Source organism: Boleophthalmus pectinirostris, unplaced genomic scaffold (genome assembly GCF_026225935.1).
Source record: "Boleophthalmus pectinirostris isolate CB_2022bp ecotype Guang Dong unplaced genomic scaffold, ASM2622593v1 HiC_scaffold_16, whole genome shotgun sequence".
Lineage (NCBI taxonomy): Eukaryota > Metazoa > Chordata > Actinopteri > Gobiiformes > Gobiidae > Boleophthalmus > Boleophthalmus pectinirostris.
The window spans coordinates 25,478,625-25,495,181 of record NW_026571095.1 but is presented as its reverse complement, the minus strand read 5'-3'; the positions used below and the strand labels follow the sequence as shown (position 1 = coordinate 25,495,181).

At 37.6% G+C, this 16,557-nt stretch overlaps 1 protein-coding gene across 1 annotated transcript in view; it reads right to left on the bottom strand.

Annotated features, from left to right (window-relative positions):
- The window catches only part of LOC110153471 (collagen alpha-1(XI) chain-like), a 214,237-nt gene that overhangs the window by 95,310 nt on the left and 102,370 nt on the right, over positions 1-16,557 (bottom strand). The window contains 8 exon segments of the mRNA XM_020917373.2: positions 2,597-2,650; positions 6,892-6,999; positions 7,078-7,131; positions 10,102-10,146; positions 10,236-10,289; positions 11,346-11,390; positions 12,215-12,268; positions 12,549-12,593. Coding sequence (XP_020773032.2) covers positions 2,597-2,650; positions 6,892-6,999; positions 7,078-7,131; positions 10,102-10,146; positions 10,236-10,289; positions 11,346-11,390; positions 12,215-12,268; positions 12,549-12,593 — 459 coding nt within the window.

Below are 16,557 nucleotides of genomic sequence, written 5' to 3'. Positions count from 1 at the left end.
AGAGGACAAAGAATGGGGGTTGGAGGGGAAGAGAAGGGAGAGAGAAAGAGGGATGGGGCAGACATGAAAAGGGAGAGGCAGACAGGATGAGGAAAGAAATGAAGAAAAAAAGAGGAGAGAAGAAAGGAGAAAGAGAGAGAGAGACAGACAGAAGAGAGAGAAACAGAGAGAAGAAACGAGTGGGAGAGAGAAGGGAGAACGAATGAGGGTTGGAGGGGAAGAGAAGGAGAAGGGAAAGAGAAAGAGGGAAAGGGAAAGGCAGACAGGATGAGAAGTGAAAGAAGCAGATTAAGGGAGATAGGAAAGAAAGAGGAGAGAAGGAGGGTGAGAGAGAGGGGGGGGGAGACAAAAAGAGAGAGAAAGAGGAGACGGGAGAGGGGATTAGGGCTGGAGGGTAAGAGTAAGGAGAAAGAAAAAGGGATGGAGCAGACATGAAAAGGGAAGTGCAGACAGAGAGAGACAGAGAAAGAGAAGGACAGAGTAGAGAAAGAGAGGGGAATAAGAATGAGGGCTGGAGAGAAAGAGAAGGGAGAGAGAAATGGGGGAGACATGAAAAGGGAAAGGCAGACAGGATGAGAAGAGAAAGCGGCGGAGAGTAAGAGAGATAGGAAGGAAAGAGGAGAGGAAGAGAGAGAGAGAGAAATAGAGAAAAGAGAGAAAAAAAGAGAGGAGGCAGAAAAGGAAAGAGAAGAGAAAGAGGTGCAGTGGAGGCAGCAGCCACAGCACATTTGGACATTAGTGCAGAGGTTCTGTGGTCAGCTAAAGACCACAGACTGTTGATGAGGCTAAACTGAAGGAGAGCAGACGGGGGCACAGACAGGGGCACAAACAGGGGCAGGACAGGGAGGAGCAAGGACAGGAGCAGGGCAGACAGGAGCAAGAACAGAAGTAGGGCAGACAGGAGTAGGACAGACAGATTTAAAGGGAGCAAGGTAGGCAGGAGTAAAGTAGAGAGGAGCAGGACATACAGGACTAGAACAGACAGAAGCAGCGCTGACAGGAGCAGGGCAGACAGGAGCAGGATAGACAGGAGCAGGGAAGACAGGAGTAGGACAGACAGGAGCTACACTGACAGGAGCAACAACAGGAGCAGGTAGAGGAGCAGGACAGACAGGAACAACGACAGGAGCAGGACAGACAGAAGCAGGGTAGACAGGCACAACAACAGGAGCAAAAAGAAGAGCAGGACAGACAGGAGCAAGGACAGGAGCAGACAGGAGCAGGGTAGACAAAAGCAGGGCTGACAGGAGCAACAACAGGAGCAAGAAAAGGAGCAGGACAGACAGGAACAAAGACAGGAGCAAGGACAGGAGCAATGATAGGAGCAGGACAGACAGGAGCAGGGCTGACAGGAACAAGGACAGGAGCAGGACAGGAGCAGGACAGGTGCAACAACAGGAGCAACAACAGGAGTAGGATAGACAGGAGCAGGACAGGAGCAGGACAGGAGCAGGACAGGTGCAACAACAGGAGCAACAACAGGAGCAACAACAGGAGCAACAACAGGAGCAACAACAGGAGTAGGATAGACAGGAGTAGGACAGGTGCAACAACAGGAGCAACAACAACAGGAGTAGGATAGACAGGAGCAGGACAGACAGAAGCAAGGACAGGAGCAGACAGGAGCAGACCAGACTACTTCAATTACAACTTTGTATTTATCTAAGAACAACTTAGTAAAATAATGGAGGTTTGGAAAAGTAGTTGACAAGATGTTGGTGAATCTGCGTGAATCTGTCTGTTATTGACCGGTGACTGTTTCACTGTTTGATTTTCTAACTTTCCGTCGGTCAAATCGATCTTTCTCTTGATTACATCTTGTTAAGTCCTAAGAGGCAAGTGCTGTTGTGATTTTGGATTTAACAAAAATAAACTGTATTGAATGGACGAAGTATTTGACTTTGACATTTGCCACTCCTCCAGGGGATACTAGAAATTCTGATATGAAAAAATGAACAGAAGACACTTGAATTTTTTTCAGTAAACTACATCTAGAAGTATTTTGTTACTTTTTATGGAGTGCACCTGGATGACTAAAGGAATTGTAGGGAGCTACCTCTGATCACAAACAATATGCAAACAAAAATAAACAATTGTTATCGAATCAGAATCGAAATTTGAAAGGAAGTAATTTTTACCAAGTACCACAGTTTCAAGTACCACAAGTTTTACAAGTTTTAACCACAAGTTTTTCAGTTTTCAGTACCACAAGTTCCCCACAAACAACAAAATCTCGTTTTATCCTGCATAAAAAAACACTAACCCTATATATGCTGTATAAACTTTCTTGTACTTGTTTGTCACTTCATATTTAAGTATTTCTGTCAGTTCACCCGGATGCATTTAAATAGTGAACTTCGAACAGAATCCTATTATTATAGTTCAACCTCAGTTCAGTATTTTGTTCTTCACTCATCCAGGAACATGTACAGACACTGTGTTACTAAAACCTGAAAAAGTACTTGCAGTAGAGAGGAGTCGTTTGCGCCTACAGTCAAGTAAAAGTTGTTTATTGGCCTGGTTGTCTCTGTCTGGGGATGTAAACAGTTCATGTGCTGGGTGCAAAATGTATATTCATTAGTTCATTACAACATACCTTAGGTCCTTGTCTTCCAGGGTATCCAGGTAATCCAGGGACTCCAAGTTTTCCCTAAAAAACATAAAGGAAATCATTATTCTGCATTCATTTTAGTGCACTATTGAAAATAATTGCAAGAATGTGGCATCAAAGTTTAAAGAGAGGAGATTTTACTTTTATTTTGGTATTAATTACTAACACACAACATATTTAGATCATAATGTGGCATTTTTACTGTTCTGAAAATGCAAAATCAACAAAATCAGCGTGTATTTCAATAATTAAGCCACCACACATCGCATCAGGTTTGTGAAGTTGTATATTGTTTTGTATCATGCTTTTACACATTTATAGAAAATTGCTTGCGAGTGTTGGACAGAATCATACTGCTGATCGTAAAAAGGGTTCGAACAGGCCCGGGAGAGATCATTAGATTACTCAAACACGCAGAGATGACATCTAAAACTTCTTCAGGCATGTTTTTGATGGGGGAACAACATTATAACACAGTAGAAAGCTCCAAAAAGTCAATTTTGGATAATAACCTGTCTTTAAAAGTTTTGTTACACTTAAAAAGACACATTTTCATCACTTCTTCTTCTCAAACAGATAAAACTAGGCCCGTTTAAAGTCCCGTGGCTCACACAAGTAAAGTCTGAAACCGCAGACTGTGAAGAAATCCATTTTGACCATGGCCGAGTGAATTTTCTCATCTACAAAGAAACTGGAATAGTTCATTTTCCATCATGTAAATCTTAATAAGGACTTCTAAAGTTTCTCTTATTGCACAGAGCTGGACAATTATGTCTGATGAGTTTTCAAAGGGAAACTAGCTATTTTTTTTAAAGATATTTGTTAAAGGTAGTTGTAAGCAGTCATCTCTATGGACGGCTTTCTCATTTTTCAAGATCATTGTTTAGTTTGTGGGTCGACCAGATAATTTTTCAGCAATTCAGTTATTTTCATTAACCTAGGTTATAATCAGCTATTCTATATTTATCTTAAAAAAAAAAAAAAAGATGATATTTTAAAAGAACTAAGGAGAACATTGACACATCTTTAACCATGTAGATTTGTCAAAGCTGGAGCTCAGAAACTAAGCAAGGCTGGGGGTGGTTAGTAGCTAGACTGGTGCCTCCTAGTGTCTCCGCTGAATTTCATTTCTTTCCAGTGAGTCCACTAAGTCAGGACTTGGAATACACTAGACCAGGGGTCTCAGACTCACGGCCCGGGGGCCAACTGCGGCCCTCGGAAGGATTTTTTGCGGCCCTCCACTTAATTCCAAAGAATAATGTCAGTGCGGCCCGCGGTAGACAATCTCACCCCCTACCGCGGGCTGCACTGACAAATGAAGCTGCCCATGCACAACAACAGATTATTAACGCAGTTTACATCCCAAAACTAAACTTACAGCAGTTGTGAAGTAACGAGTCTAAGTGGATCTGTTAATACGAGTACAAGTGCACATACGGCGTTTTTTTTCATGCAACCGCTATTTATCGAATACTCAATGCAGCCCAGCCTCACTCAGATTTGATCTAATGTGGCCCCCGGGTAATTTGAGTTTGAGACCCCTGCACTAGACGGTTCGCAAAAACCTCAAAAGTGACAGTTCGGGTACCAGCAGTGAAGAGCCATATATTCTGTGTTGGAAACGATTCCCGAGATCGAGGATTTAAAGCCGGAACAAAGAGAATGTTTGATGAATTTTATCAAGAAAGAAACACGTTATTGCCCGTCTTCCTGCTGGGATTTGGGAAAAGCTTAATATAAGCAGCGCATTACATGTCAAGACCAAATAGCAGAGATTGGTTAATTTAAAAAAGGACTCGAATTAATTAATAATAATGCTGCGAGGTTAGACGGTTTCTACGAAGTGAAACCAGCTGATGAATCAGGCTAAATGGTTAGTACTGTTGTTGTGTCCTTAGACAAGACAGTTCACCCACATTGCCTAGTATGAAAGTGGAGTGTGCTTCAGATGGATGGGCTGATGGCACAGATAAGAAGGAGGAGGGAGGAGGGAGGCATTCTGGATATACAGTCGGGGACTCTGGCTCCGAAAGGTCTCATTGAGGATTCTGACCTAAGACCGTTTTTGTGACTCAAAATGTTGACATCATCACCCCAGTCTGTGGCTGTATGTGTGCCTACAATGGTCTTCTGTTTTATATAAAAAAAAATGTGTATATAAATTGTAAATATTGTAAATATGTCTAGCTGTGGTAAATCAATACACCACTTTAGAACAGAGTGAACACCTGTTTTGTACTAAAGATTCTGTTCAACAATTGTAATCAAAAACTTTTATTTGGCCATAGGGAGGGTCAGTGGACTGGACCTGGGCCTATTATATCAATCAATCAATCAGTCAACAACTTTATTAACCCCAAAGGGCAATTCAGTTCGCACATCTCTAGTCGTGCACAATCCATAAATAATAAAAGAAAAGAAAAACCTCAGAGCATCAGGGACACAATAGCAAATTTATTTTCCATTTAAAAGCAGAAGGAATAAAAGATTTAGTCTAACCTTAACCTTTCTTGTTTGAAGAAGGACTTGACCCGAAATGTCACATTGTGGTGTCATTGAAATAAAAAAATTGGGAGCTTCAATGAACTGTAGTGCAGATTTCTTTCCTTTTTGTGTACAGATTGGCAGCCCTGATTCTGTCAGTCTGCCCCAGAGCAGCTACGGCTACAATAGTATTTTACCATCACCGAGAGTGGAGTGGATGAATAATGGTCTTTAAAACGCTTTGGTTGTCTTGAAAGGCGCCGTATAAACTCAATGGTTAATGATAAATCTTGATAATTACTGAGTCACTTTGAGATTTAAAGTCGTAACACGCACCTTTTCTCTGTGGCTTTTAACACAGTTTGAGATGTTGATTTTTATATTTGTTTTAAATGTGAGATTAGCATTCTGTTACAAATGCAGTAACCTGGCCGTTCTAATATCTTATCATCATAAATCATGTTTTAATCTACCTTCGTTAATGGCTGTACCTCCTCGCATTAGTCAACCTATATTTTTTGCCCATGTCTAAATCCTTTCCCAATATATTTCTTTTAGTTTAAATAATAGTTTAGCTTGAAACCTCCTGTGTACAAAACCCGGGCATATATTGATCACAACTCTCCCAGAAAATTCATGAAGCAATATTTCTACTAGAAGACATCACTTTTATCTCCATGTTTTAATCCGAAGCACAGGAACAAGCTGTAACCTTTAGCTGTAATTTGTCATGAATGGGGTGAATAATATTGGACCAAAGAGTAACTCAAAACCTATGTGTCATGATCAAAGCCCAGAGAGGACACGTTGGGCCAATTAAACAGACTGTCGTACAAGTGAAGGAATAAGGAGAATACTAACACACAAACTTCAAAATGAGAAAGAAACTACTACTAACTAGAAACTACGGCTAACTTTTCCCGAACGCAGCTCTTTAAATGTAAGTTTAGGATAAGAAATAAAAATGTAAACTATATTTTTGCTTGATTATCGCAATAAATACGTTGTAATCTCACATCAGCAAGAGCAAAAAGGCAGATGTATTAGGTTTGTCTTTTGTAACAGAAAACAAATGTATAATTATGATTAAAGCCTCACTGTGTAACATTTCAAATAAATAAAGTTTGTAAGATCTTTGGAGAGGTCAGAGGGGCTTTTCTAGTGACTAGCAATGCCGCTGTAAGCATTAAATCCAATTGGATTATTTAAATCAGACAATTTGGCTCGCAATATAATTCAATTTAGCCCACGAGATCATATCAATTATGTATTAGTTTACATGATTTATTAAAAATGTTGTTATTATTTTATATTCTGCTTGTTCTGGATTCAATGTTTAAGCAAAACTTTTATTAAAGATTAATTTCAATAAGAAAAGGTTTAACATTACATATCTCGAAAGAAGAGAAAACCTGCAGATGTTGTTGAAATTTTTCAATAAATATTTAGTTTGGCCCACGACTTAATCCCAGTTTTTAATTTTGACCCTCTGTGAATTTGAGTTTGACACCCCTGATTTAAAGGATAATTTACCAAAACTTGTGTAATCCCATTAAAATTTTACTTCTAAAAAGGCAGTACTTCGCTTTTTCTCTTTAGTACTGATATCGATGTTGTATTTGTTGTTACACATGACATTTTTACATTGGGTAAAGTCAGTGGTTTGATAATAACATGATTATTTGAGTAAAAATACATCTTGCATTGATACATTTAGTTACTGCATCGAAATATTTGATGCAGTAAATTGTCTGTTTAGGTCTAATATTACAGTAAAACTAAATTCAACAATTCACCTTTTCTCCAGCTGATCCCATAGGTCCCGCCTCTCCGTTGGGTCCGGATTTGCCCTTGGGTCCCTCTGGTCCGTCTTCTCCTCTGGGTCCCTGCACTCCTCCTTCGCCCTGCGGTCAAAACAAAGCCACCCACAGCTAAACAACACGGCCCCGAGGAATAACAGTGCAGTAAATGTTAGCACTCACCTTGTCTCCTTTCAGACCCATGTCACCTTTGAATCCAGGGAATCCATCTTCTCCCTGTGAAGAAATAAAAAGACTCACACTTAGACATTATGATTAAAGTAGTAAAGAAAGCAATACAAGTGTCAAATAAAGTACAAATATACAAATATGAATATGTACAAGTAGTAAATAACATTAAATAAGTAAAGGTCAATAAATTATCCAATCATATAGAGCTCTTTTGGGATTTTTGAAAACAGGATCTGGCAAAACAAAGTGAAAAGTGAAACAATTCTGCATTCTGATTGGATAATTGGCTTGAGAACTATCAAAACACAAACGTAAACTTTTTTTTCCCCTCATATGAAACTGCAATTGTGAATAAATCAACAACTTTACATATACAGTAAACACTTCTGATTTTTAATTTTCAGCAAATGTCACAAATGCTAAAACTAAATCTATGTTGAAAAAGTAAAGTTAGTTTGAGCAGGCAAATATTACCAATAAACAAAAATGTATTATGAGTGATGTAGAGCTATTAATAGGCTAAGCTAAAAAGAAAATGCATGGATAATGGTGCTGTGACTAATTTCAGCTCAGTTTGGTCGAGACTGTTGCCTATATTCACACTGACACCTTGTGGTCACTCTAGAGAAATGGCCTCATTTGACCACTTCACTCTTATTCCCTTCTTCCTCGGCCCTCATCAGATGCACGACAACACTGACATCTGGTGGTGAAACTTCAGAAAGCAACACTAAAAGCACCAACAGATACAGCGGATTTTAGACTCATGATAGACTATGTAGTTTGGATATGATTGTGATAAATACATGAGCATATTTAAGCAATTATTTAATCACTTTTTTCATTGTTTTGTCGTGATACTATTAAAATAAGTGATCAAACTGACACAGTACTTATAGCAAATACATCTGCACGAACAATATATTCTATGGTAATTCGTGTATCATTTGTTCATTCGTTTTTCAATATAAAATCAAAAATAAGAAAATGAAAACTGTTTTCTTCATTATTCATTTTCGATTTTGTGTTTAAACAAATAATGGAAAAAACGGATAATGGCTGTTTCCCATTTCTGTGACTTAAACTGTGATGCCGGACTTTTGCAGGCGCATACGGACAGAACCAGGACTAAAACAGGACTAAACCAGGACTAAACCCTTTTGTCAGTCCAGGTCTGGTCCTGGTCTGGTCCCGGTCTGGTCCCTGTCTGGTCACTGTCTCAGTCCCGGTCTGATCCCGGTCTGGTCCCGTTCTCAGTCCCGGTCTCAATCACGGCCTGGTCCTGGTCTGGTCCCGGCCTCAGTCCTGGTCTCAGTCTTGGTCTGGACCCAGTCTCAGTCCCGGTCTCAGTCCTGGTCCTGTTCCCGGTCTCACTCCTGGTCCTGGTCCCGGGCTCAGTCTTGGTCTAGTCCCAGTCTAAGTCCTGATCTCAGACCCGGTCTTGGTCCTGGTCCTGTTCCTGGTCTTACTAATGGTCCTGGTCCCGGGCTCAGTCTTGGTCTGGTTCCGGTTTGGTCAGACCCCGTTTAGTCCTGGTTCAGTCCGTATGCGACACAAAAGTCCGGCATCACAGTTTAAGTCACGAAAATATAAACCATTATCTGTTTTTTCCATTATTCATTTAAACACAATATCTAAAAATGGAAAAAACAAATTGTTATCTGTTTTTTCATTTTGTTTTTGGAGACAAATAATGAAGAATACAATCGTTTTTTTTGTTTTCTCATTTTCAGTTTTATATTGAAAAACAAATAAATGAATGATACACGGATTTATGGTCTGGTTTGTGGATGGATCTAGTAAATTTGTTTATTTATTTTACATTTATTTAACCAGGGAAGGCCCATTAAGATAATTAATCGCTCTTTTAAATATGATCAGTATTTAAGGGTCATATATTACACAAAACTGACAAATCTGAACTTTTAGCCAAGTTATAATGCTGTTACTTCTTCAAAAACATAACTGGGCTTGTGTTTTTGCTTCAGTCACACATGTTTTTATTAGATTATTAGATTGTCTACATCCCTAAAGCTCAAAATGCTTAGTTTCATTTTGTGAGGTAATTTAGTGTTGGTGTCAAGTTTAACAGCGATTAAGAGGTACTTAACAGCTAGCCTCACTTGAACTGTTTAACTCTGCGATACTCTGCAATAACCTTAAGATGTTGCTTTTATTTTTGAATATTTTTGTTGAGATTGTCAATAGAAAGTCCAAGGATACCGAGGATTGGAGTAGTTTTAAAGAGGCTTTGTGTATTACGACTTAATGACATTGCAAGAGATTTTTCAGTTTGAGAAAAGAATACAGCCTAAATTTGCTGGATTTGTGTGTTCAACATGTGTAAATGAAACAAAACACAACTCCAGACATGTCAGAAATCCAAAATAGTGCAATATAGACCCATTAAAGCATATTTATCTTCTTAATTGACAAAAATATTGTGAAATATGAAAACAGGTTATTGCTTATATTGAACTTCCCATGATATATTATTCACAACAATTTCTTTTCTTGCATTTTGTTTTAACCTTCAACATACCTCCCTTATTTTTGAGGCATTTCTTTCATTAGATTAAATAACATTCAGCCGCATTTATGGCAAGGAGCGAGCCAAATGACATCTCATAAACGGAACACAGGAACATTTGTCCTTGATTACAAATAATGAGCAATTTAGTCAATTATTATCACTATTTTATATTAAGCACCGTTTCAGCGAGAGTGCTTTTAGTGGCAATGGTTTTTGTAATTTTAACTCGAGTCTAAGAAACAATTGCGTGAAATCTCCCATTGAAACAGCCTCATTCCAGTTAATGCTCTATGCTCCATTTGAACTGGCTGGCACGGGCCTCTCCTACTGTAAGTCTGATGAGCTTTTAAGAGCTTTTCCACTTAGTCCATTCAAAGAAGCTGTGTTTAGTTAGGAATTACAATTGTTAAGCATCTATAATTCTCTATAACAGCATCTGTCGGCCATATTGGGTAGGGTAAACAGACTGGTGTAGTGTGTACCTTCTCTCCTTTGCCACCTTTAAGCCCACGGATTCCATCTGCTCCCTAGAGACAAAGAAAAACAATGCGTGATTAAGTTGTAAAGATAATTCAAATGCGATGTAAATTACGAGGAAGAGAGTAGAGGGTTTTACTTTGACACCACGGGGTCCGGGGTAGCCGATAGTTCCGGGGGGTCCAGGATTACCCTAAAGGAGAAAAAAAAGAAGTTTATTAATTTGTCTTTTTTTTTTTATGTAAAAGAATTCATATAGCCAGTATATCACAGGACATATAATCTGTGGACATTGCTATTGGCCGATATCAATTTTGAAAATGTAAGAGTGAGTCAAAATAGAAAAGTTCATTTGTGATCTTTACTTCAATTTAAGACATATTTGTTGCTGTTGCTATGAATTTAAAAAACGAAATATATCAGTAAATTGGTCACAGCAGCACGACAAATATCAAATATTTGTAGTATTGGCTAGAAACAAAAACGACAACAACAACAAAAACATATCGGCAGATCACTAATAGGTGTATGTTGCAATCTATGTCCAGAAAAGTACAGAAATAAGGACTTCCAGCCTAAGAATGCTGAGTAACTCATAAAATCTCTTGGTAAGTTCTATGTATAGTGTATGCTGAGTTTTGGGCACACCATACATACAATTACACTGCCTCATTTATATGAATTTAAAGCTAAATGTAGTCTAACCTCTACTTCTAAAATGTGTGTAGTTTTCTTTCAGGATTTTAGAAACAAACATTACTTGGATATATGTTTTGAACAGATATATTTTTTTTTAGAAAATAGAAACTGTAATTTGGCAGATTGGCCAAGTACTCAATAATAACTTCATTTAGCTCAAACCTGTATTTTATTTGTAAATTTTGGTACTAGGGATGTAACAATAACGGAAATATCGTGATATCGTATCGTCAAAAGTCTCTCGATAATATTGTGGGCCATCACAATATATCAAATTACAAGTCTCTTTGCTTAAATTAAGAGTTATGGTGCAGCAATAGCTAAAAAAACTGAGGGAACTACATAAACCATGATCCTTTGCTCCATTTCAGTGCAGACTACATGAAGAAATATCAGTTCTAAGCACTTTTAAATCTTAGTTCTTTGGATTAAATTTTATCAAGGCATTTCACGAGGAAGTAGAATATTCAGTTTTCTTGCCTCCATAAATAAATAAATAAATAAATAAATAAATATCGTACCACGAGAGGTATATAGTGGAAATACTTACGGATGCTCCCTTCTCACCAGTTGGACCCTCTTTTCCTGGATGACCCTGTAAACAAAAACATTTTTAGTTTTTCGCAAAGCTCTTTATTAATGACTTAAAGTGGGTCTAAACACTTAAACTTTGCTCACATTTCAAATAAAGCACTCAAAGTACTAAAGAGAGTAAGGGTCAGGATTAGGGGGCAGGTGTCCTAACTTGACTCAATTTAGTTTTTTGCAGCGTATACTCATGCAATCACAGGCAAACCCCTACTGGTCACACGTGGTATTACACTTTCACATCTTCAAGACCACTGCCGTTTACGCTTGCTCCATTAACGTAATTTATGGACTCGTCTGAAAGCACTCAGACGATTCCAGACTCAGTTTCACTTCTCTAATCAGAATCACACAATAACTTTGAACCCTTTCGCTGCGTTTCTAGCTCAAACTTTATCCAGACTGTTATTTCTCCTTCTTGCGAATAGAGCTGCTAAACTGGGCAGCACTTGGACGACGAGAGAAGAGAGCAAGAGAGGAGGAGGGGGCGGAGTCTACATGTATAAGGAACAGTGTGATTGGTCTAACAGGTATCCACACTTCAAACTCCACCCCTGCAGCCAGATGTTTATAATCAGAAACACTTAGCGGTGATCGGGGCAGTCTTGTGTGATGTCACCAACTACTTGAAAATGCAAAGGCCACTGAAGGAAGCACAAACTTATATTTAGGGGTTTTTGAGTTGCTTTAAAGTGGCCAAAAATGAACTAGAAACTGTAAATATTGCTAATTAAACACCACACAGTTTGGTTTAGTTCCATTTAAATATGTATAAATGTTTTTACAATGTTAAAACAAAAAGAAAACAGAACAATATAACCATATACTTACTGGAGGACCGTCCGCACCAGCAAGACCTGCCAGTCCTTGTTTACCTTGAGGTCCCTGCGTAAAACAGCAATAAATGCATTTGAATGTAAGCAGGGCCAAATTCATCTGCTTGAAATAATATTAGCCATCCTCAAAACCACTAAAATAATACAATATGGGAGCTAAGTGCTTATCCAGGCCCAGTCTAATGCTTTTCTATCATGTCTTCTGGAGGCCTATATTCCTGACAGCGGTGGATCTGCAGAAGCAATTTGGTTCTGCAACAGTCACTTATCATGAGCACAGAGATTTTGTGGGTGTTTTGAAGCTAGTAGTGCAATTCAAGACCACTTACTTTTTCGCCGGGAGGACCGATCGGACCTTGAGGACCTATAAGACCCTGAAAGAGAAAGGAAAAGAGTTACAAAAAGTGGTTTAAAGTGTGGGCTGGAAAAGTTTGAAAGTGGGAATTGTGCTGTTATGGATATGGTTGAGCAGTGTTGACACCAAATGAGTATCTTTCTTTGCTTTTTGTATTATCCAGTGACAATTTTCAGACCATTTTTAGGGAATACATTTGGAAAAAGTGCTTAAACTGAGACAATGAATGCAGAAATAAAAAATAAAATGTTTGTTACTTTTTTGTAGCGTAAGATAAATGTGAAATGACTGCAAAACTCTCTACAAAAGAGCAAAAATTTGGGCCAAAAATTGGCCCAAATGACCCTGGCAGTACCTTTCTCCTGTAATTTTGAGTAATTCTACCATCATAATCTCAAAAAACATCACATTACATTGTGATACAGACCTAAAAGTAATGTTCCAATCATAGACTGTATAAAGCAGTGGGACTAAGTGAGTGTGTGTTCAGCTCCAGTCAAATGAAGCTCACTGAGGCTGGCCATTATAAGAGCGAATTTAGAGCCCGGTTCCATATTAGGAATTTTTTTTTACAGACAAATATTTACTAAGTACACCAGGATCATGTTGAGTGGGTTAATATGAACATTTGAAGACCAAAATGATGAGGCTCACTGCAGCAGCTACAGACAGAGGGGGACAATTTTTAAATGTTAAGTGAAAAGAGTCGATGGAGTCGGAAACATGCCCAATTCCTATTTGGATCCCGGCAGCAAGCGGGTTAGTTATGTCCATTATACAGTCTGTGGTTCCAACTTTTATTAAAGGTACAGTGGCTCTGTCAAAGCTACATAAAATATATCCATCTGAAAGACCAAATGCATTGCCCATATGTCCTCAACTTCATTTCGAAGTGTACATCATATTTTCTTCCCTTTTTTATACAACTACACTATCAAAAGCTTTACAACACTACACTTTTTCCAGTTTTGTAGTGTCTCCCAAACTTTTGATTCATGAAATTGTCCATCTTTGGCAGATACAACAGCTGAAACACACTCGTGGCTCATTCTTTTTACAATAGAAATCAGATATTCTTCAGAAAGTTCTTCCCAAATCTGTTGCAGAAGTTTCCATAAATGTGTGGCACTTGTAGGTTGCTTGGTTTCCACTCTTCTGTCCAGTTCATCCCAAACCAGCTCGATGGGGTTTAAGTCTGGACACTGTGCTGGACACTCCATGTTTTCAAGCTTTACCATCTTGTTCTTTTTTCCTGAGGTAGTTTTGGCAGAGCTTGGACTTGTGTTTTGTATCTTTTATTCATTTATTTTTTAACCTCAAGTTCAAGCTCTTCATTGGACTTGCACGACTTGAATTGCAATAAATAACTGGAAAAATTAAGATGTTCTAAAACGTTTGACCGGTAGTGTATTTACTCAATTTTCAAATTGACCGTAACTTATGCCCACCTCTACTAATTTGCCTGTAAATATTATGTTTGAGGGTCAAGTATTGCACAAAAAATAAAGGATGAAACACAAAAGCGTAGAAATATCTAACTTTTGTCACTAGTTTGTCAAAATTATACAGTCAGCGAGTTTAATTTAACTTCAAATTAGATATTTTTGCAGCCTTTGTTTAATAAATAGCTTTAAATAGGTTTACATGAATAATTGCCTTTTCCATTTTGATATAACTCCACGTACTTCTAGTTAAAGACTGAAGAAATTCAACACACCTGCGGCATTTTGGAAAATATTTTGCAAATGACCCAATAGGTGTGCCCTACTTTTGCACAATAGAAACAGCTGTGCTAACTCCAGTAGTTGAATTTGTTGCTTTTGAAATAATCCTGTGAAGAGAAATTAAAAAGTCAAAATCGGCTGGTGTTATTATTTTATGGGGCACTCTGGAAAGCATCACATTCTGTTCCAGCTTTGATGAACAGGTTATTTATTCAACCTGCGGAGTGAATCTGAAGAGGTCTGGTAAATGTTTCCAAATAATATGACGTTGTTGGAACCGGGTTATAGCTGTCAGCAGGACTGCACTGTCACCTGGGAAAAAGGGCATTCAATTGGACACTTAAGTTTGTGCTAAATGTTTAATAGTGGAAATTTGTATGTGGTTAAGAGGATACTGTGCTAGGCCTGGTTCCATGCGCTTTCAGTGGAGCTGAGAAAAGACTAGAAAGTTGCCATAAAATATAATTGCATTTGTGATACGCTGTTGACAATCATCATTATTATGTGTCAAATACAGCAATTTTAGTGATAGTTGAAGTAGCAGCAGTAGTAGTAATAGTCGTAGTAGTGGTAATAGTAGTAGTCAGAGGTGGGGACTTGCTCTCGAGTCAGACTTGAGTCACTATTTTTAGGACTTGAGAATTAACTTGATAAAATGGACTAAGACTTGGGACTCGACTTGGACTTGAGGCCTGTGACTTTTTTAGCATTTTAAAATCTGATTTCTTTCTGTTCTGACTGTAATGATTCACACTAAGTTTTTGTCAAGACATTTAGAAAGAAAAAATTAACTAAATCATTTTCTACAACTCTTACATACTCGATAAATACTCATATATGAATATGCTATGACTTTTTTAAGACCAATTTATCTTAAAAGTCATATACATGGCAAAAATCTAAGTACTTTGGTTTACTTTACTTGGACTTGACTTGGACTTATGGGCCAATGACTCGAGACTCAACTTGGACTTGCCTGTCTTTAACTTGGGACTTGACTCGGACTTGAGGTCAAACACTTGAGACTTACTTGAGACTTGCAAAACAAAGATTTGGTTCTATGTCTGATAGTCGTACTGGTGGTAGTAGCAGTAGAGATTCAATTGGTTTATTGGTGTTTACCATTACAACTGAATTTAACCTTATAAATGGTAAATTGAAAATCTACTATCGAGTTTCAAGATTATGTACAAAAAAAAACAAACAAACAACGCTATAAGTTAAAGGTACAGTATGCAACTTCACCTGTTTCCATGGAAATAGAAATTTTAAATCATACTTCGGAACATTCTCCACTGAGATTTTATGCCATACTGTGAAATATTATTATTATTATTTTTTATTATTATTATTATCATTCTTTTACTTATGTATTTATTTTGGGCAAGTAAGAAATATACATTATTTTACAATGGAACATATAACATTAATGAAAACTTAGCAGAAATAACAACAACAAAAATTTACCCAAAAATGAGTGGGTACAAGAACATTTATTTAATCCCACCCCGTCTTCTAATCTAACGCAATGAGCTTTCTTTGGAATTTTTCAGACATTTTATATTAAACTACATGAACTATTTACAAGTGCGGACAAAGAGTCACTGTTGAAGTTTGGTAACATTACTGTACTGCAATAATACATGGGCTCAGGTTTGTGGAGATACACAATAAACACCAAAATGAAATGATCGCTGAAATATTTTTGGGCTTAAAAGTTGCATACTGTGGTTTAAGTTGGTTGCTTGAAAGAAAAAAGATTAGAAGGACAATATAATTAAATGTAAGATAATGGAAGATAAAATAAACAAGATGTGATATACATAAGAATAACATTTACATAGTGATCAATTTAAGGTAATTAAACTGCCAAACAACACATGATTGCTTTAATTTGGGAAATCTACTGTCTGGTATGTGCTATAATGAATGTATATGTAAGATAAAAGTAATGCAGTGCAGTATAAGTAGTTTATGGTCCCACCCCAAACACTTCTCAACATAAGACTAGACGTTTTGTCATGGTAACATACATATAATCACATACTGTTTGATTCTGTTTGGGGTAATTTAAAATGCCGTGGGAATGTATAGGGCACTGTAATCACTCCATATATACGTTATATTTAAGTGAAAATAGAATGTCTCTGGTGAAATGAATGCCAAGAAGAAAGCCAAAAGCAGCTTCAAAGCAGACTTTTTCTTTGTTTGGAGTCATTTTGTTAAGATTTATGTTCCATAATGATATGATTTTTATAC